This window comes from Salvelinus sp. IW2-2015, linkage group LG4q.1:29 (genome assembly GCF_002910315.2).
Source record: "Salvelinus sp. IW2-2015 linkage group LG4q.1:29, ASM291031v2, whole genome shotgun sequence".
Lineage (NCBI taxonomy): Eukaryota > Metazoa > Chordata > Actinopteri > Salmoniformes > Salmonidae > Salvelinus > Salvelinus sp. IW2-2015.
In genome coordinates this window covers 33092279-33114313 of record NC_036842.1, presented here as the reverse complement: position 1 = coordinate 33114313, position 22035 = coordinate 33092279, and the positions used below count along the sequence as shown (strand labels likewise).

General features: G+C 45.6%; 1 protein-coding gene across 1 annotated transcript in view; it reads right to left on the bottom strand.

Annotated features, from left to right (window-relative positions):
- Positions 1-385: 385 nt before the first annotated feature.
- The window catches only part of LOC111961845 (uncharacterized), a 56404-nt gene continuing 34754 nt past the window's right edge, over positions 386-22035 (bottom strand). Inside the window, exons 7-19 of the mRNA XM_023984429.2 lie at positions 21700-21827; positions 12311-13245; positions 10802-10996; positions 10491-10630; positions 9941-10117; positions 9614-9771; positions 9272-9415; positions 7809-7967; positions 5723-5892; positions 5394-5490; positions 4035-4165; positions 3835-3964; positions 386-2674 (exon numbers count right to left, since the gene is read on the bottom strand). Coding sequence (XP_023840197.2) covers positions 2625-2674; positions 3835-3964; positions 4035-4165; positions 5394-5490; positions 5723-5892; positions 7809-7967; positions 9272-9415; positions 9614-9771; positions 9941-10117; positions 10491-10630; positions 10802-10996; positions 12311-13245; positions 21700-21827 — 2614 coding nt within the window. The 3' untranslated portion in view covers positions 386-2624. The remainder of the gene's footprint in view (positions 2675-3834; positions 3965-4034; positions 4166-5393; positions 5491-5722; positions 5893-7808; positions 7968-9271; positions 9416-9613; positions 9772-9940; positions 10118-10490; positions 10631-10801; positions 10997-12310; positions 13246-21699; positions 21828-22035) is intronic.

Genomic DNA, 22035 nt, shown 5'->3' with positions numbered 1-22035 from the left:
TTGTGCATCTAACTTTCTCACTCATCATTATTGATGATTTATTCAGTGTTATCCGTATTCATGGTAGTATCCACATTCAGGTAGATATTCTTATTTACAATAAAAGTGACTCCAAAATGACAATACATTTACCATTCATTTCTATAATGGCAGAAGACCATTTCACATGGAAGAAAGGAGCCATTTCATTGGATGTAGTCTGGAGAAGGTTTGCAATGTGCAAGTGCAACCAAACCAAACGCTTTCTTTCTGGCGAAGTATTTGTCACGAGCAGTGTGAACAGACCCTAAAACCATCTAATCCTGAAATGAGGGAGTAAAGCTGCATTGTAACTAAGTAACAAATCAGGATAAACAAACAAAAACAAACAGAAAAAAGACAGATGTATACAAGGATTGGGTTTATTTACTATGAAACAGCAGATATTGAAATAGTTCAATGCAATGTTCTCTGCACACACAACTCTCAGCTTCCAGAGAATTGGGAAAAAAATCGATACAAAAAATTCCTGGAGAGAAACTAGCGCTGGTCCGGTTCTCATCATCATCATCATGGTAACATTATTCTACATTTGTACCTGAAAACTACGAGCTTAAATCTGCATCCTTGATTCATATTCTCTCTAGATAAGCATATATATTAATATACAGTTTTCTACCCCATCAAAAAAAACAACATTTCTCCCAAACAATATAAGTAGCATAAGTAATGATGACCTTTTTTACAATATACATTGTCTTTTAATACAATATAAATGGACTTGAAACATAACCAACAGTACAATATTGTTAAAACAGATGGAAAATATTTACTTTGAATCACATAGTTAATCCCTTGTCTTAGCATATGTCATTAATTAGCATATGTCTGTAATTAGATCAACTAAAAAAAAAAAACTTTATGGGGTGGAGAACGACTGAGGCAACCAAGATGGCCGCCAAAATAGCCAACCCCTATCATGGTTGCTGGGAAACATGGGTCGTGTTCATTAGGCACCAAACGGAAGAAAACGTACTGAAACAGGGAGGGACTACCTAAACTTGTCCAATAAGAAATGTTTATTTTTGTTTTCTGTTTCAAAACATTTTGCTACAGTGTGCACTAATGAATATGACCCTGGTAGGGTCTCTGGTCCACGCCAAAAACTCCTATCCCCAATCCCCACTCCAAAGACTCCTACCCCATTCCCTACTACAAAGACTCCTATCCTCATTCCCCACTCCAAAGACTCCAGCCTCATTTCCCACTCCAAAGACTCCAGCCTCATTCCCTACTCCAAAGACTCCTATCCCCACAACCAGATAGGTGCTGCCATCACCTTTTCATCAGATCTGTTTAGACTAAGGGCTAGGAGCAAAGGGTAGACAACTAGGGGCCAGGGGAAGGACCAAGGGGTTGATTCTGGACCAGGCCTTTATCTAGACGTTTCCTGTCTCCACAGGACAGTGGGTAACATATGTATTCCCTGCACACATGGGTAGTTACACTGCAACATGGGAAATTGAGTTTCCTGAAAGAGTCTGTAAGACTGAATACTAGAGTCACGCACACGGTCAGTCATGCACACACACACCAGGCCAGCCACACAAGAGCACATATCACTTCTGTGTGTGTGTGGAATGTTAATGGAACTCAACCTACTCGGCTATCAAGGATGAGAAAATCAACAAGGTGCTTTAGATGTGACAAACACAAACATATTGTCTATTCTGTATGGTGTCCATGTGGACTTGTGTCTGTTTTATCTATTCTGTATGGTGTCTGGGTAAATATACTGAGTGAATAAAGGGTATTGTGATTGTCTCTATGGCAACTTGGCCAAACAAAAGGAATGGATGAAAGCAGACTGGGTCAGAGTTGGCGGCCGTAAGAGAGGTCACACACACACACACACACACACACAGCTCCCATCACAGCTCAGACCTGAAGCTAAACATTGACTGTGCAAAGGAATGGACACAAGTGTTACATCAGCTCTCTTAAAGGGATAGTACGAACATTTTCAAATACATATTTGTTTCTTTAATGTTGGGTGATCTAGCCCTTTAACTAGAGAAAACAGTTCCAATCATCCCGTAGGTTTCCTGATATACTGTATACAGGCCTTCCATTAGGTCTAGATAGACAAATATGTGGGAGTGTATCAAATAAAATATGGACGTATAATCAAACAACTAAAGCAAATCACCAAAAGCGGTGTAAACATTTCTGTGAAGTGGCTTTTTTTGACCAACCTGTGTCTAATGCTTGGATGGACGGGTTGTGACAACACGCACGCACAATTGCACACACACAGGGGGTTGACGTGAGTTGCTTTGGCACACAGATAGGCTAATAATGAAGGAACACGCAATGTAACTTTTAGGCAAAGGAGGCTGAATTACAACAGGGAGGAGAGGCGCACACACACACACGATTGGTGTGAAACGTATAATGAATGAGGAAAACGGCTGAGGATAGTGCAGTAGCCACACACACACACACACACAGACGCTCACTCAGCCAGGTCCAATCACTGCATTCCAGAGATAAGAGATTCACTGATAAAAATATATATATATTTTAAAAAAGCCTCCTTGTTGGTTGTCTGAGTAACACACATAGTTCTGACAGAGAGAACTTCATTACCCATGAGCCTCCTCTTCCGTTGAACTTTCCTGGGATTTACTGCCACCTGTGGAACCCAGCCAATGAGAGAGAGGGGGAGGCCGTGAGTGGGGAGATGACATCACACAATGACATAATGCCACCGATTAGGAGGTTACAATGCAGCCCACTATTACATCACAATGGCACCCTGTGACATCACAATATGCTCTTTGACATTGACATTCAATGCAATGGACACATTTTGGTGCTTGTTTCTTTTTGTCAACAAACATGCAGTCTTTACCTCCTGTGGGTGTCCTGTACACACAGAAGGAGATGGAGAAAAGCAGCATACGTACCCAGTAGAGAGGGATGAGATGGGGCAGCCAGAAAAGGACAGAAAGATGCGACGAGATAGAACAAGGAAACAGACATAAGCTTTTCAAGCACATACACACACCTCTATTTCCAAACCGCGCACACACACACACACCCTCTCATTCAACCTGACCTGATTGCATCTCACTATCTGTAAGATACAAATAAAGGGCACTAAAATAAAATGGCACTAAGTATTTCGAGAAGAAACAGTCTAAAAGAACCCCTCTAACTGGGTACATTCCACACAAAGCTTTATCCCAGTGTCTGTGAAGGATCTGGCAAAGAGACTAACCTTTCTAAAGGCCATATTCAGACTTGAAATCTGCATGCTTAACTTTTACATAAACCATACAGTGATGTCAATAGAAGACTTCAGTTGCAGATCTCAAGTCTGATTAAATCCCTAAATGACTCTCAGGTGCTTTGTGACTGACTGAAAATGTAATTCTCTCAATGCCTTGGTGTCCTTTTAGTGTGTGTGTGTGTGTGTGTGTTGTAGTTGTCATGCCACTGAGGAGACTGTTTTGTTACCTCATGCACACAGAAAACACTAACAGTAGTTGTCAATGTTGTCAAAGAAAGAAAAGTTTACAGGGAACTCTGGAGTGGCCCGAGGAGAGGAGACGACAGGGGAGAGGAGAAGACGGGAGAGGAAGAGTCAGGGAAAGGAGGAAACAGGAGAAAGGGAAGAGAAAAAAGAGAAAGAGAGAAGTCTTAGTTCACCTAAAGGGAGTACAGGTTATACATTATGGAGAGAAGTAACAATTGTTATTATACTCTCATCTTCAGTTTCTCTTCATTCTAGCCCATGGTGTTAGTATAAGGGTGTGTGTATACAGTGTGTACATTGTGTGCTACTCCTACCTTGTGTGACAGTGTTCCTCTCGTTGAGCAGCTTGGTCTGACTGTTAGGCAGGATCTTGATCTCAGGAGATTCTGGGCTCTGGCCAACACGCGACGCCATCAAAGCATTCAGGTACTGCATGCGAGTCACCTGGCAGAGGGAGGGTACTGTTAGTCTGACACACACACACAGAGAAAGACAAACACACACACACACTGACCCGTATGAGCTGCAGGTCAGTGAGGGCGTGGACGGTGTAGTCAGGACAGTAGCTGGACGGGCTGGTGGCGTCTCCCATCTCAAATGGATCCCTGGGAGGACGATGCTGGGTCGAAACTGGAGACTGGTGCACTGGACACACACACACACACACACACAAATGCTGCAGTCAGCAAAATGTTGTGCCACCCCCAGTAAATGTCTGCCACGATGGTGTTGCGCTGAAGTTGACAGGAAACTCAAGAGACAGAACTCCAGTGTCAGCTCATGTTGTGCTTCCCTGTCAAACTGTGCTGCCTTCAAATACCGCATCAAATAATTATGACACTAACTTTACATTATGTAATCAAATAATTACAACAGAGTAAATGTAAATGAGGCTAGTAGTCTGGAACTCCTCCTAGAACAGGGGCAGGTAACTACATTCAGCCACAGGAACATTTTTGTTGGAGCGGACGGTCGGGGGGCCGGAACATAATTTGAATAATTTGTACACTGCAAATTGACCACAACTAAGCCTAAACATTGAGACATGATCACATACACTACATGACCAAAAGTATGTGGACACCTGCTCATCGAACATCTCATTCCAAAATCATGGGCATTAATATGGAGTTGGTCCCTCTTTGCTGCCATAACAGCGTCCACTCTTCTGGGAAGGTTTTCCACTAGATGTTGGAACATTGCTGCGGGGACTTGCTTCCATTCAGCCACAAGAACATTAGTGAGGTCAGGCACTGATGTTGGGCGAGTAGGCCAGGCTCGCAGTCGGCGTTCCAATTCATCCCAAAGGTGTTGGATGGAGTTGAGGTCAGGGCTCTGTGCAGGCCAGTCAAGTTCTTTCACACAGATCTCAATAAACCATTTCTGTATGGACCTCGCTTTGTGCACGGGGGCATTGTTATGCTGAAACAGGAAAGGGCCTTCCCCAAACTGTTTCCACAAAGTTGGAAGCACAGAATCGTCTAGAATGTCATTGTATGCTGTAGCATTAAGACTTCCCTTCACTGGAACAAAGGGGCCTAGCCCGTCCACATACTTTTGGAAATATAGTCTTGTTTTATTCGTGGGAACACTGAGAACAAACTTATTTCTTGCTGAATTTTACAAAAAACTATTTTGTAAAAAAATGACTTGCGGGCCAATTTAGCTGACTCCTGTCCTATAAGCTCTAGCTAGCCGATGTGGACTGATAACCTACAGGGTTGTATTCAATAGGCACTAAGCAGAGGAAAACAGACCGAAACGTTGTGAAACATTTTAGAACATCTTTCATTGACAGCCCTAATGAGCCGGACCCAGGTAATGGTACTAGTGAGGTATCTACGCATGTGCGTGCTGCAGTTCTGTGTCTTACCTGAGGTTGGCGCTGTGAGTGCAGACACACCGTAGTATGTGAACGCTCCATTTTCAAACTTCAAGCCCTCTTTACCGATTTCAACCTCCACACGCCCCTACAGGGACATAGTCAGGTACTGTAAAACATGTGCATGTGCCAACACACACACACTGACCTGTAGTAGCAGTATGAAGTAGTCTACGGGGTGGTTGCGTGTGTAGAGGTAGTGGTCACACACACAAAATACATGCACACTGACCTGTAGTAGCAGTATGAAGTAGTCTACGGGGTGGTTGCGTGTGTAGAGGTAGTGGTCACACACACACACAAAATACATGCACACTGACCTGTAGTAGCAGTATGAAGTAGTCCACGGGGTGGTTGCGTGTGTAGAGGTAGTGGTCGGGGCTCAGGCGGTTAGAGGGGTCAAAGTGAACTTCCTGGTTGACACTGGGGTGACGGAGCAGGTGGAACAACACCTTCTCTGACACACGGGCTGGACTGAAGTGTTCTACCTCTGCAAGGAGAGACACACACACACACAGCACCTTTTCAGAACACACACTGATTATCATTGCTTTGTTCAAGCGTCCTGTCTAACACACAGGTCTGTGGAGCTTTAGTTATCCAATACATTTGTGTGGGGCTGGGGCAAAAGCCTGCAACTATCCAGGAGCAGGGTTGGCGAACCCTGGCCTATGGTTTCATCACTGATCAAAAGCATACTAGTTTGTCTAACGAACCTTACGTCTTAGTCTTAGTAATTAATTACACTTCTATCGTAGTATACATTCTGTTCTATTTTCAGTCCAAACCTCAGCGGCTAAAGGTCAATCTATGTCAAGAAGCTGAAGAGGACAGAGAAAGGTCAAATAACACCCACCCACATCCAGAGTGTAGTCCTATAATGCAGACAGATTAACGATCCAGGTCGAACATCCATTCCTGCATATTTTCCACTGTGAAGACTTCCAGTGTGTTTCCATTAACTTCTGTTACAGTGATGTAACCATTACTAGTGATGTAATCATTACTAGTGGTGATAAAGTGTTATTGTCCTGGTTAGAGGTCGACCGATTATGATTTTTCAACGCCAATACCGATTATTGGAGGACCAAAAAAAGCCGATACCAATTAAAAATCGGCAGATTTCTTAATATATATATTTGTAATAATGACAATTACAACAATACTGAAGGAACAATGAACACTTATTTTAACTTAATATAATACATAAATAAAATCTATTTAGTCTCAAATAAATAATGAAACATGCTCAATTTGGTTTAAATAGTTCAAAAACACAGTGTTGGAGAAGTAAAAGTGCAATATGTGCCATGTAAAAAAGCTAACGTTTAAGTTCCTTGCTCAGAAAGCTGGTGGTTCAATATTCCCAGTTAAGAAGTTTTAGGTTGTAGTTATTATAGGAATTATGACGGGTCGACTATTTCTCTCTATACCATTTGTATTTCTTATACCTTTGACTATTGGATGTTCTAATAGGTACTTTAGTATTGCCAGCCTAATCTCAGGAGTTGAGAGGCTTGAAGTCATAAACAGCATGTGAATCAAGCATTGCTAAGAGCTGCTGGCAAACGCAGTAAAGTTTGAATGAATGCTTACGAGCCTGCTGCTGCCTACCCCCACTCAGTCAGACTGCTCTATCAAATCATAGACTTAATTATAATAAACACACAAATACGAGCCTTAGGTCATTAATATGGTCAAATCCGGAAACTATCACCTCGAAAACAACATTTTTATTCTTTCAGTGAAATACGGAACCATTCCGTATTTTATCGAACAAGTGGCAACCCTAAGTCTAAATATTTCTGTTACATTGCACAACCTTTAATGTTATGTCATAATTACGTAAAATTCTGGCAAATTAGTTCGCAACGAGCCAGGCGGCCCAAACGGTTACATATACCCTGACTCTGCGTGCAATGAATGCAAGAGAAGTGACACAATTTCCCGAGTTAATATTGCCTGCTAACATGAATTTATTTTAACTAAATAGGCTGGTACATTTTTTCTTTTACTTCTGTGTATTGATTTTAAGAAAGGCATTGATGTTTATGGTTAGGTACATTCGTGATTATGTGACGATTGATTGTTTTTTTATAAGATAAGTTTAATGCTAGCTAGCAACTTACCTTGGCTCCTTGCTGCACCCGCGTAACAGGTGGTCAGCCTACCACGCAGTTTCCTCATGGAATGCAATGGAATCGGCCACGATTGGCACCCCAAAATGCTGATTACCGATTATTATGAAAACTTGAAATCGGCCCTAATTAAATCGGCCATGGCCATTAATCGGTCGACCTCTAGTCCTGGTAAACCACTGACTGAATGAGACAGGTACCGCAACAACACAACTCACGAGATCATTGTATGTCTCCGTGCGTTACGCACACGCGTGCGCACCCTCACCTCTGGAGAGGAAGCGGTGTGTGGCCAGCAGTAGCTGAGGTGAGGTGCGGATCTTGGGTTCTCCCTCTGGGAGTTTGAACAGAGAGAACTCTTGGTGGACGCTGCGAGGTTCCAGAGGAATCTCCAGAGGGGCCAGGGGACGCTTCACCTTCATGTCCACTACAGAGAGAGGGTGGAGGGAGTAGGGGTTAGTGGACAGGGGGAGTGAGAGGTGTTAGGGGACAGGGAGAGGGAACAGGGAGAGGGATGAAAGAGGATGAGATTAGGAAAGAGAATGCCGGAGAGAAGGAGAAGTGTAATGTTTAACCATCAATATTTCCTTACAAAATACACATTGTATCCTCTTTCCCAAACATTTAGTGTAGACATTGCACACACACACTACCGTTCAAAGGTTTGGGGTCACTTACAACGCTGTGTAGGCCCCGGTGCACAACTGAGCAAGAGGACAAGTACATCAGAGTGTCTAGTTTGAGAAACAGACGCCTCACAAGTCCTCAACTGGCAGCTTCATTAAATAGTACCCGCAAAACACCAGTCTCAACGTCAACAGTGAAGAGGCGACTCCGGGATGCTGGCCTTCTAGGCAGAGTTCCTCTGTCCAGTGTCTGTGTTCTTTTGCCCATCTAAATCGTATCTTTTTATTGGCCAGTCTGAGATATGGCTTTTTCTTTGCCCTAGAGGGTCAGAATCCCGGAGTCGCCTCTTCACTGTTGACGTTGAGACTGGTGTTTTGCGGGTACTATTTAATGAAGCTGCCAGTTGAGGACTTGTGAGGCGTCTGTTTCTCAAACTAGACACTCTGATGTACTTGTTCTCTTGCTCAGTTGTGCACCGGGGCCTCCCACTCCTTTCTATTCTGGTTAGAGACAGTTTGCGCTGTTCTGTGAAAGGAGTAGTACACAGCGTTGTACGAGATCTTCAGTTTCTTGGCAATTTCTCGCATGGAATAGCCTTCATTTCTCAGAACAAGAATAGACTGACGAGTTTCAGAAGAAAGGTATTTGTTTCTGGCCATTTTGAGCCTGTAATCAAACCCACAAATGATGATGCTCCAGATACTCAACTAGTCTAAAGGCCAGTTTTATTGCTTGTTTAATCAGGACAACAGTTTTCAGTGGTGCTAACATAATTGCAAAATGGTTTTCTAATGATCAATTAGCCTTTTAAAATGATAAACTTGGATTAGCTAACACAACGTGCCATTGGAACACAGGAGTGATGGTTGCTGATAAATGTAGATATTCCATTAAAATCAGCCGTTTCCAGCTACAATAGTCCTTTACAACATTAATATTGTCTACACTATTTCTGATCAATTTGATGTTATATTAATGGATTTTTTTTGTTGCTTTTCTTTCAAAAACAAGGACATTTCTAAGTGACCCCAAACTTTTGAACGTTAGTATATACACACACGCGCACGCTCACACACACACACAAAATCGCGCTCTCTCTCTTACTGTAGCCGTCTGACTCATCCAGGATCTCTGATTTGATGATCTCCTCGATGACATCCTCCAAGGTGACCAATCCCAGCACCTCGTAGAAGGGATCCCCCTCCCCCTCGTTGTTCACCTTCTGAACAATGGCCAGGGCAGAGTTTCCTGGAAAGAGGGGGGGTGAAAGGGGGTAAAGGTCAAAGTTGAGGAGAGCTGGGTACCTTAGTGGTCATATCGCAAGCCGACCACAACTTTTTCACATTAGTCCACAAGGAGGGCAGGAGTGACGGTAAAGAAATTGACTTGATATTGTGGCTATCTTTCTAAAACGATCACCACATACACACACGTATTAACACACACCTTTCTTGAACTCCTCCAGCATGGCGTCCAGTTTAGTGTCGTTGAAGACAAAGTGTAGTGGGTGATTGTAGAACTTGGTGATGGTCGTCATGGGAGTACAATCGTCAGGATCGACCAGAGCCAGGTCCTTCACAAACAAGATCTCCACGATGTTGGACCTGGGTAAATTACATTAGATACCTGTTAGTGTGTGTGTGCTTGAATGACCCACCTGTCTTCTTTTTAGACAGGATGTGTGTGTATGTTTCTTTAAGTGTATGTCCCTTTGTGTGTGTGTGTGTGTGTGTGTGTGTGTGTGTGTGTGTTTTTGTAAGCCCGTCCACCCACTTCTCCTCTTCATAGATGGGGACTCGTGTGTATCCACTCTGCATGATCTCTGACATGGTGGAGAAGTCCAGCACAGCGGTGGACGGCAGCATGAAACAGTCGTTCAGTGGAGTAAGGATGTCCTCCACGGTCTTCCTGCGCAGCGCACCACGACTAAACTCCTCCTTCACAAACTCACTGCAAATCACAATGATGACAAACGATCATGATGGATTATAGCATTTACCATTTACTCGGTGTCAAAGAACTTTACAATCCCACATCAACCCATAGCCTTTAAACCCTAGACAGAGGGCAGTCACCTCCAGTCCTGCAAGCTTTTCAGCCCAGTACTCGCAAACCCGATCAGGTGTGTTAATGTTGGGCCGGAACAAAAGCATGCCCCTGTTGGTCCTCATGACCTTGTGGGGTATAGGGACTAGATATAGATTTTGTTTATTGCAGTATGGGAATCACCATAGACACAGTTGTCCTATTGATCAGTGATAGAGCAGGGTATGGCAACCATGGACATAACACACATGGTCATACCGATGTGTGTGTCAGGTACCTGTAGGGATCATTGACGTTGGTGCGGATCATCTCCATGGCTCTCTCCCTCACACCGCAGGTGCTGATGTCACGTCTCAACACCAGGTCCAGCACCAGGCCCAGCGGGCACGACAGTGGGCACGTCAGCACCATACACACCTGGCAGAGGAAGATGTAACCTGTTCAATTCTACCTTCTTGTTAAGAAAAAAATGTATATGAGGTTGCTAGGAGCCACCGGTCCAGGTATTCCCTCCCTATTTGAGTCTGTTTTCTCTCGGTTGGTGCCTAATGAACATGACCCTTGCCTTCTGTTAGGTTCCATACAGACCTGTGCCAGCCAGGTGAAGCCTGGGGCTAGCTGGAAGCCGTAGCCGGAACACACTATGTGGGGAACAAGCTCTGACACCAGGAAGATGAGGAACCCGCTGGCGAAGACGGCGGGCGCTATGGAACCCAGGACCCTGTAGAGTAGCACACCGAGAACCGAGTGGCCCAGAGCGCACAGGAAGAGCAGAGAACACACCTAGAACCGAGAGTGGGGATGGCGTGAAGTTAGTGTGGATTTCAGTGATGTCAGACATCTGAATATTATTTGATTTGATTTAAGACGGTAGGCCAGGGGTCTCTAGTCTTGGATGGATGTGCAGGCTTTTATTCCAACCTAGCACTAACACAGGGTTGGGGAGTAACTGATTACATAAAAAATATAATCAGTTGCGTTTCCAGCTAAAATATTGGAATCAGATGAGATACTTTTGAAAAACTAGATGATTACTTCTTGGATTACTTTTAAATTCAGAAAGGATGTTTGTGAAAAAAATACATAATGATACCTTAATGTTTTCGCAATGACATTAAATTCAGCATTGAAAAAAGCTGCACGTTTAAGTTTGTGCCATCTGAGCGAGTCTAACCCCAAGTCAGAGACTACTATGATGACACATCAAATGCGTTTGATGGATCCCTTTTGTCTTCTTCTAACGCCTCTTAAAGGAAATGTAATCCAAAGTTACAAAATAATCAGATTACATTACTGAGTTTGGGTAATACAAAAGTTACATTACTGATTACAATTTTGGACAGGTAACCAGTAACGGATTATATTTAAAAAGTAACCTACCTAACCCTGATAACACACCTATTTCAACAAATGAAGGTCCAGACACGAGCTGATTATTTGAAACAAGTGTGCTAGTGCTGGGATGGAACAAAAGCCTGCACACCTAATAGCATAGCATCCAGGAGGGGTATAAATTGGGACCCCAGGCATGGGCGTCATGCACCCTAAAAATCTGAGGGTGAAAGTATGTGAGGCTCTGCATTTTTTCAAACATCTGAAACATCTTTGTCCTGCAATCTAGAGCCATAATCATTATTCTTAATTCAATGAAAAAATAAGACGTTTTTTCTGCATATCTAAGCATACCTCGAGTTGTCCTTTTTTAAAGAAACTAAATATGCTAAGATTGAAAGGAATGTGAGTTTTATTCAGCACATTTATTCAGTCTACCAACCTTGCCAGCAGACATGCCAGCTAAAATAGACAAGCTAGCTACTCTAATTTGAATGATAGCATAAAATTGCTACTTGGTAGGTAGTTATGAGGTTGAGATCTGAAACCTATGTGGGCTAGCTAACGCCAACTACAACTGCTAAATGGCTAGAAGTATTACAGAGAAGAAAAAAAACTATTATTATATATTTTTTTATATAAACAGGACGAATCTGAAGGGGTATGTGCCCCTGTATCCCCCATGGGCATCACGTCTCTGACCCCAGGTCTAATCCTTGTGTAGTTGTAGTAGTAGTAGTAGTCGTAGTAGTAGCAGTGACCCACCAGGCAGTTGCCTCGTCTCCGGATTGGCTCGAGGCGCTTGGCGGCCCGTTTGTCCTCCTCGGAGCCGCAGCTGTGGAAAACGTAGAGCTCCAGGGGGTCCAGCCACAACAGGCTGAGGTTCACGCTCCTCAGTACCCCGCACACCAGGGTCAGCAGCACGATCAGCACCGCCATACCCCACCGAGGGATGTAGTCTGCCGGGAGACCTGCGTCGTTGTTGATCTGCAACCTGTCCGGTCCCACCGACACCCAGCTTCCGTTCTTCAACACGCACAGGTGGTGGTGGTAGGTAGGGTTGGCATCATCCCCTCCTCCCGTGGAGGATGCAGCGGGAGTTGTGCTTCTCTTGTCCCGCGTCTGTACCGTTATCAACCCGCTGTACTCCTCGTCCGCTGTGAACTCCCCGGTGACCTGGAAGGCGGCGGAGTCACGGCGGGTCTCCTGCTCGCACGGGTCAGCTGCATATTCCACCACCCCGGTCTCCTCCTGTCTTGTTCCAGCGAACGCCACCCACGGCCAGGTCCCATTTAGATCCAAACCAAACAGCCGAAGCTTGAAACTGGCCCCTTGCGGCGCAGAGATGATCCGCCCCTTCATATACACCTGGCCTTCTGGGTCCTCCAGTCGCAGCCCCAGAACCCACGGGGCTTGCTGGGTGCAGGCGCCGTCCCTGATCCTCCAGCAGAGCAATAATATCATCAACAAGAACCGTAGGTCTGCCAAGCTGGCCACCATATTGGAATTGGGCAGCTGGGCTTTGCGCGAATCATGTGACTGCCTGCCCGTGTCGCAGCTGCCCGCCCACGGATGCTCTGCGAGCCACACAGCGCTCAGAAAGAAACTGGTTCCCTTTCGACGCCATTTTGGGGAGAAAGTGCATGAGTTTCGTGTCGTCCACTGCTCTTGTTTGGAGCCGCAATGGACATAAATTCCCCCTTTTTTTTAACGCCTTCTCGAAAATCGACCAATGAGTCTCTATGGCTGATGACACCCAATCAAAAAAGTGGATTGTACCACGCCCATATTTGTTTGGGAGTCTTAACAAGTCAGCTTCCAACCAAATGTAAAATGTCCTTGCTATCCGGGATCCTTGGGACGTCCCTACCCCGCTCCCCCACTCCCATTGAAATTTACATTTAAAATGGTTAGGTAAGGTTTAGGGTACGGATGTCCCAAGGATCCCAGATAGCACTGACCAAAACTTAAAGGGGCTTCATCAATATTCCTTGAGGTATAATAGAGACCACTTAGGCAGCCTAAAGATGATGTAACTGCATGTTGTTAAAGCATTATTTAGTAATCCAGATTTCTGCTGTCCTCCTTTTGAAGATATTGTCGTCAGCTTTGTTCTGCACAGTGAAAACAATAGGCCTACAAAGGAGCGTTCAACTATAATGTTATTTCAGGATCCCTGTGAGTCCAAGTACAGAGCTCCAGGTAGAAGTTTCCTTTTAGCACAGATTTAGAATCAGCTTACCCTCCAACTCCTAACCCTGATCGCAGATGAGTTTAGGACCAAATGCATGATACTCTGTACAGAGAGACAGCTCCATCTGAGACAAAGACATCCCCTGGAGGATACAATCACCACAAAAGTAGCCTAAACAGTCCCACCCAGCACCACACTGACTGGGCAAGTTAAAACACGATGACTAAGGATCTGTCACAGAGCCAAACACTGTAGTTATGTATAACCCCAATGAAACACAGCATAAACGTGCAGTGGAAGAGTTAAATTCCTATCTTCATGTAGCAACCTGCAGACTTAAACTTTCTGAAGAAAAACTGTCTTTGACAAACTGAACTACATGCTGTTGGGAAGTTATATGCACCACAAAGAAAGATACTGTTTGTTTACCTTTTATTACATGGCATTGGCAAAAAGTAAATCTAACAGTCACTAATGTTTGCCATCGGTGTGGCCTACTGTTGACATTACCATTGTGGGAATTTATTTAAACTTAAACTCTAGGTGGGAAAAACAGTGAACACAGACTGTGTAAAAAAAGAGCACACGAGACACAGGAGTTTACATAGAGAAATATATCTCAGGTTTATTAACCAAATATCGACTTCTTCAGAACTCCATACAGATTCATTATTATAAAACAGTAAGTACACATTGCTTACCACAGAACGTATTGCTGATCAGTCATTACACATGAAAGTCGTTGTGGGACACAAGCACTCCAAACCCTAACCTCAAGTAATAAATAATATAACATTTAGAACTCTGACCGGCTTCTTGTGGAAGACTAGCAGAGAGAAAAACAGAGTGAAATCAGTGTGAACCCGGAGGCCAGACCCCTAGTCTCTGTCAGACTGTTCAGTGTGAACCCGGAGGCCAGACCCCTAGTCTCTGTCAGACTGTCAGTTGTTGAACCCGGAGGAGCCAGACCCCTAGTCTCTGTCAGACTGTTCAGTGTGAACCCGGAGGCCAGACCCCTAGTCTCTGTCAGACTTTCAGTGTGAACCCGGAGGCCAGACCCCTAGTCTCTGTCAGACTGTTCAGTGTGAACCCGGAGGCCAGACCCTAGCTCTGTCAGACTGTCAGTGTGAACCGGAGGCCAGACCCCTAGTCTCTGTCAGACTGTTCAGTGTGAACCCGGAGGCCAGACCCCTAGTCTCTGTCAGACTGTTCAGTGTGAACCCGGAGGCCAGACCCCTAGTCTCTGTCAGACTGTTCAGTGTGAACCCGGAGGCCAGACCCCTAGTCTCTGTCAGACTGTTCAGTGTGAACCCGCGAGGCCAGACCCCTAGTCTCTGTCAGACTGTTCAGTGTGAACCCGGAGGCCAGACCCCTTAGTCTCTGTCAGACTGTTCAGTGTGAACCCGGAGGCCAGACCCTAGTCTCTGTCAGACTGTTCATGTTGAACCCGGAGGCCAGACCCCTAGTCTCTGCAGACTGGTTCAGTGGTGAACCCGGAGGCCAGACCCCTAGTCTCTGTCAGACTGTTCAGTGTGAACCCGGAGGCCAGACCCCTAGTCTCTGTCAGACTGTTCAGTGTGTGCTTATGGGTCTATCTAAAGAATCATTGTACCCATTCTAATTTCATGCACAAAAAACATCCTTCTTGGAGTTCTATTCTATTCCATAGTGGGGGTCTGGCTCTCAGGCTAGCAGTATGGCACTAGCCTGTTCCCAGATCTGTGTGTGCCGTCTTGCCAATTCCTGCACTGAACAAAAATATAAACGTAACACCTAAAGTGTTGGTTCCATGTTTAATGAGCTGAAATTAAATATCCAATACATTTCATATGCACACATTTGTTTACATCCCTGTTAGTGAGCATTTCTCCTTTGCCAAGATAATACAGCCACCTGACAGGTGTACCATATCAAGAAGCTGATTAAACAACATGATCATAACACAGGGGCACCTTGTGCTGGGGAAAATTAAAGGGAAATCTAAAATGTGCATTTGTGTCACAACAATTCCACAGATGTCTTAAGTTGAAGGAGTGTGCATTTGGCAGGGTGACTGCAGGAATGTCCACCTATTGCCAGAGAATTTAATGTTCATTTCTCTTCCATAAGCCACCTCCAACGTTGTTTTAGAGAATTTGGCAGTACGTCCAACCGGCCTCACAACCGCAGATCATGTGTATGGCGTCGTGTGGGTGAGCGGTTTGCTGATGTCAACGTCGTGAACAGAGTACCCCATGGTGGCAGTGGAGTTATGGTATGGACAGGCATAAGCTACGGAGAACGAACACAATTGAATTTTATCGATGGCAATTTGAATGCACAAAAACACTGTGACGAGATTGTGAGGCCCATTTTTTGGGGGCATCTGTGATCAACAGATGCATATCTGTATTCCCAGTTATGTGAAATCCATAGATTAGGGCCTAATGTTTCAATTGAATGATTTCCTCATATGAACTGTAACTCTGTAAAATCTTTGAAACTGTTGCATGTTGCGTTTATATTTTTGTTCAGTATATATAGTCATTGGTGTGACAATGGCCACGTAGTAGTTGGCAGACAGGCTAGTATGGCACCCTCGTGTCTCCTCAGTCATCACCTCTACCAGCCACCGGTGAATCAACCACCCACAGTGGAAAAGCGGTCTCTGGTCTGAGAATACAGCACCAGGAATCTTTATACCTCCTGGTCTAGGTCCCAGGTCTAATCACAACACTGGGGCTGAGCTAACAACCACACAACAGATCCTGGCTGCCAGTTAAGCTCTGCCGTCCCGCCAGGAGCTGGACAACCATCCCGCCAGGAGCTGGACAACCATCCCGCCAGGAGCTGGACAACCATCCCGCCAGGAGCTGGACAACCATCCCGCCAGGAGCTGGACATTAAAAAAAGCTTATAGGACTGTTCAGATCAGCGGTCAAAGAATTTAAACATTACTTGACCGGCGAGAGGGAAGAAGGGGGTAGAGAGAAGGGAAGAAGTGGTGGTGTGAGGGGAGAATAGAAGCTTGGGGAGTGGGTAAAGAAAGGACCGGAGAAGAGGCAAGAAGGGAGGAAGAGAGGAAAGAAAATTAGGAAAGGAAAAGAGGGGAAGGAGGCATGCTAATCTGCCCAGACAGTTAGCTAACAGCCAGCTAGCATCTAGCTAACAGCTAGCTACGCTACCACAGTGCTCTGACTTTGATCATTCGTCAAATGACAATTCACGGTCAGTGTTACTAAATGCTACAGAAGGCTACTTCAGCTGGGGGAAAAAAATAATCAGAGAGAAATGTTCTTTGAGGTCAAATCCAAGCAATGTTTTTATTGCCATTTCAATGTCTTCCTAGTAAAACGTCTTAGTCTAAAGAGATATACATTTTTATCTCCGGTAAGTATTCTCACAGAGGCTACTTTATACATGTGTTCCATAATAGGCATCCTCGCTTACTCCAATTACACACAAAATAGCAGACAAACGCCTGTTTCTTCATATACAGTAGTATTTACAGTAACATAATACAAGCAGGAAATATATAACATCTCTTCGCCTGTCACAATAACCCGTTGATAGACGCGATTGTCATAAATGGAAGCCCGTTTCACAAGAGAACACATAACAAAAAACAGAATATTATTACTTTTCAAATAAATACAACATTTCTAAGTAGTCGAACAATGCTTTCCTAACATCACCGTTCCCAGTACACAGACTAGGAGCATCACAACCAACCAGTGGCTAGAATGCCATCCAGACCAGTGCTGTAACGGAACCAGTAAGACCCAATTCTACAAGTGACCTATGTGAACCAGCAGTCAGGTCTAGGGTTTCTGTGTGAAGAAGTGTGTAAGGCCACATCCACCATAGACTTAGAAAATCCTAGAATAGATGACCCCATTCAATACCCTGTACTAAGGGGCTTGTGTCAGTTCTATTCATTCTAATATGTGCTATACTCTTAAAATTCAGGTATGAACTCTTCCCTGTGGAACAGAATAAATACTCAGTCCTACCTCGCAGTTTGTGATTTTCTTACCAAATTCATGTGTGTAAATCAATCTTTTATCAAGTTGTTTTCCTTCATGTTGACAGTTGTTTGAGTTACTTCATTGTCAGTTCATTTATCTCTGGGGCTCAAGAGCGGTAGATTTTCATGATAGCAGCGTTATATATCTGGTCTGCCCTCCATTCATAAAGAATGCATGGTGAAAGAGACACACAGTCATCTCTAAACTCTGTGTCCATTCCTCTGAAGGAGAGCCCAGTCCTACAGTTCCTCTATATGTGTTATAGACACCATATCTACCCATAAACAGCAAGCCTGGGCACAGAGCATGTAACAATTTCACTAATACATACAATAAAACCTACATCACATTGAATCTGAATGGTCAATTGTGGATCCCCTGTTTTGGAATGTCATTTTTGGAGTACATACAACATAAATGGGAAGGGAACATTGTGTTAGAGGTGGCATGCCTTTTTTCAGGTCATTAGCAGTGCCAACCACCACTCACTGACTGTAACATCACACAATAAAACTCTCAATTCTAAAGTTCATTGTGACATCACAAATTGGAACTTTGAACTCCATTGTGACATCACCCCTGAAAACAGTGAATTCTATATTCCATTGTGACATCACACAGTAACACTCGGAACTCTAGACTCCATTGTGACATCACTCCAAAGCAACCAATAATGTTAAACCACAGTGTCTCAGAAACCCAAGTGCTATTCCACTGCTTATGTGAGATGAAATAAACAGGAAAAGAAGCTAGTATCATAGTGGAATTGAGCTCTGTTCACAGTTAGGTGTGTGAGTGTGTAGGTGCTAGGGGGAGTTGGTTGCAATACAGTAGTAAAGTCTGTTCTGGAGTGTCAGTGTCATCATTCACAGTACATGGAGTTTTGAAAGTTTTCAACAAAATAAAATCTATAGAATATAAAACATTTGACATCAAATAAATCTCTCTCTTATATATATATATATATATACACACACAAAGTAATATGTAATGCAAAATAAATATTACTATTTATATTTAAATAATTCATAATATAATACACTTCACATCTCTGGTCAGGAGGTGGGTCTGTGTTAAACAAACCCACCTGTTAGTCAATCAGTCAGCCAACTCCTCCCTTCCAGTAATCCCACCCCCACCCCCACCCCCACCCCAGCCTGATAGGCCTGACAGGGTCAGGTAATCAATCACTTCTAGTGTGTTTCATTCCACAAAAATCCCAAAATGAGATGCAGCCCAGGAGGTACACACACAAATCCTTACTCTCCTGTTGAGCCCTTGTGTAAACAGACCCCAAACGCAACAATCGCCATCTTTAACAATCATCTACCCACAACCTTCTAGTTCAGTTTTTGGGGAAATCTTAATCTTTGGGAAAAAAAGAAAGAACAGACAAACAAAAATAAACAAAAAAACGAACCAAGATTCTAGGACTCCCTCATGAGAATGTTCCATTGGGGGCCCCCCCACCCAATGGGGGGGGGTTCGAAAGTATGTCATGGAAACTGGGCATGTGGGAGGGGAGTGGGACAGAAATTTTTAGGAGAGAACCACACAGGTACAGATGTGTGGGTGAGGGTTCACAGTGAACACTAAGCTAAAAATGGCATTGACTCTCTCAATATTGCTTACATTTCTCCTTAAAAATTTTTTTTCAGGTCATATTAATTATTTTTACCCAAAACCTGAGGGCAGAGAATTTAAACACATACTATAAACATGCTATAGGCTGGGTGTATCATCACCCCTCTTCTATCCTCCTCACCCAATAGCTATCCCAGACCTGTTTCTGCAGCATTCCGTAACGGCTGACACCACACGCACACACAGACGTATTTCATACCACAGACAGAACCGTTATGACAGAGACTAGATACATCACGCTATGGCCTCCGCACTGCCGTAACGCCACCAGTGTTCCTGGTCTCTTTCTTCTCCCACTTGAGAGAGGAGGGTGGGAGGATGGGGTCAGAGGAGGGGGAGGATAGGGTCAGGGGAGGGTGGGAGATAAGGACAGAGGAGGGTGGGAGGATAGGGGTCAGGCAGGTGGGAGGATAGGGACAGAGGAGGTGGAGGATAGGGGTCAGGAGGGGGGGGAGTAGGGGTAGGGAGCGGTGGAGGATAGGGTCAGGGAGGATAGGGGTCAGGGAGGTGGGAGGATAGGGCAGAGGAGGGTGGAGAATAGGGACGAGGTAGGAGGGAGGGAGGAATAGGGGCAGAGAGAGTGGGAGAGGAGGGTGAGGATAGGGGGCAGAGGAGGGTGGGAGGATAGGGGTAGGGCTTGGGAGGATAGGGTCAGGGAGGGTGGGAGGATAGGGGGCAGAGGAGGGTGGAGGATTAGGGGCAGAGGAGGTGGGAGGAAAAGGGAAGAGGAGGGGAGGATAGGGGCAGAGGAGGGTGGGAGGAATGGGGACAGCGGAGGGTGAGAGGAGGGAGAGCAGAGGGTGGGAGAATAGGGACAGGGGAGAGGAGGTGGAGGAAGACAGGGGAGGAGGAGGGGGAGGATAGGGACAGGGGAGAGTGGGAGGGAGACAGGGGGAGAGTGGAGATAGACAGGGAGCAGTGGAGGATAGGGGACAGGGGAGAGTGGGGAGGAAAGGCAAGGGAGAGTGGGGAGGATAAGGGACAGGGAGAGGGGAGATAAGGGACAGGAGAGTGGGAGATAGGGGACAGGAGAGTGGGAGATAGGGACAGGGGAGGTGGGAGGATAGGACAGGGAGAGGAGGATAAGGGGACAGGGGAGGTGGGAGGATAAGGGAGCAGGGGAGAGTGGAGGATAAGGGACAGGGGAGAGTGGGAGGATAAGGGGACAGGGGAGTGTGGGAGAATAAGGGAGACAGGGGAGAGTGGGAGGATAGGACAGGGAGAGTAGGGGGATAGGGGACAGGGAGAGTGGGAGGATAAGGACAGGAGAGTGAGGAGTGGTCAGGGGGATAGGTCAGGGAGGTGGGAGGATAGGGGCAAGAGAGGGTGGGAGAATAGGGGACAGGGAGAGTGGAGAGGAGGGTGGAGGATAGGGGCAGAGAAGTGAGGAAAGGTCAGGGAGGTGGGAGGATAGGGTCAGGAGGGGAGGATAGGGGCAGAGGAGGTGGGAGGATAGGGGCAGAGGAGGGTGGAGGATAGGGTCAGGGGAGGGTGGGAAGAATAGGGGTCAGGGGAGGGTGGAGGATAGGGGCAGAGGGAGGGTGGAGGAAAAGGACAGAGGAGGGTGGAGGATAGGGGGCAGAGGAGTGGAGAATAGGGGACAGGGAGTGAGTGAGAGATGGGGCAGAAGGGGGTGGGAGGATACGGGACAGGGAGAAGGAGGGTGGGAGGATAGGGACAGGGAGAGGAGGTGGCGGTAGGGACAGGGAGAGTGGGAGATTAGGGACAGGGCGAGAGGTGAAGCGTTTGGGGAGGATAAGGACAAGGGGGCAGAGGAAGTGGGAGGGAGGATGGGGACCAGGGAGGAGTGGAGGAAGACATACAATAAGGCATTAAGTGATTGCAGTCTTGCATTGGGAGAGCTAGCTTAAGGGAACAACAGGTAAGAGATTAACAGCATACAGGGCAATAAGACACAGGGGAGAGTGGGGTGTTTAGTCGTGAACAAGCAATAGCAACAACAGGTGAGAGAACAATGGGACGGAACGAGCTTAGGGCAGAGAGAGGGGGATTAGAGGGACAAGATAGCTGACACACAGATTCCTGAGTTAAGAAGCACAGAGCCGACCAGATAAAAAGCACAAATAAGTGAGCGAGAGAATTGAGGGACAGGGAGAGTGGAGGGATAAGGACAGGGAGAGTGGCGAGGAAAGGGACAGGGAGAGATTTACGGGTGAATTAGAGGATGGACAGTCTATATATACAAGGGCATATGTAGCCACAGGTGGGGATCATAGTTCCAGGAGGCAGCCGAGTAGATGGGAGGAAGGAGGGCCTCCACTAGCAGTTGGAAGACAGGGGAATAGCACGCTTAGGCGAGTTGTAGAAGTTAGCAGAGCCCGGGTTGGGAGTGTTGGGGCTGCTCAGACGGGAGGAGGAGTTCATAGCTTGCAGACGGTGGTGCGTTTGCCAGGGAGGCAGGAGAGTGTGCAGAAAGCTGAAGATAGGCACCACGCGGATGGGACGAACCTAGAGGTTGGAGGTGAATTGTGTATAGAGTGTGTAGATTGGACTTATGAAGGGGACCATGGTTGCTAGGAGCTAGTGCGTGTAGAGGTCTTACCGGGGGCAGGGGAAGTGGGAGATAAGAGGACAGTGAGTGGACGGCAAGAGAAGTAGGAGGAACGAGGTGAAAGAAAGAAGCA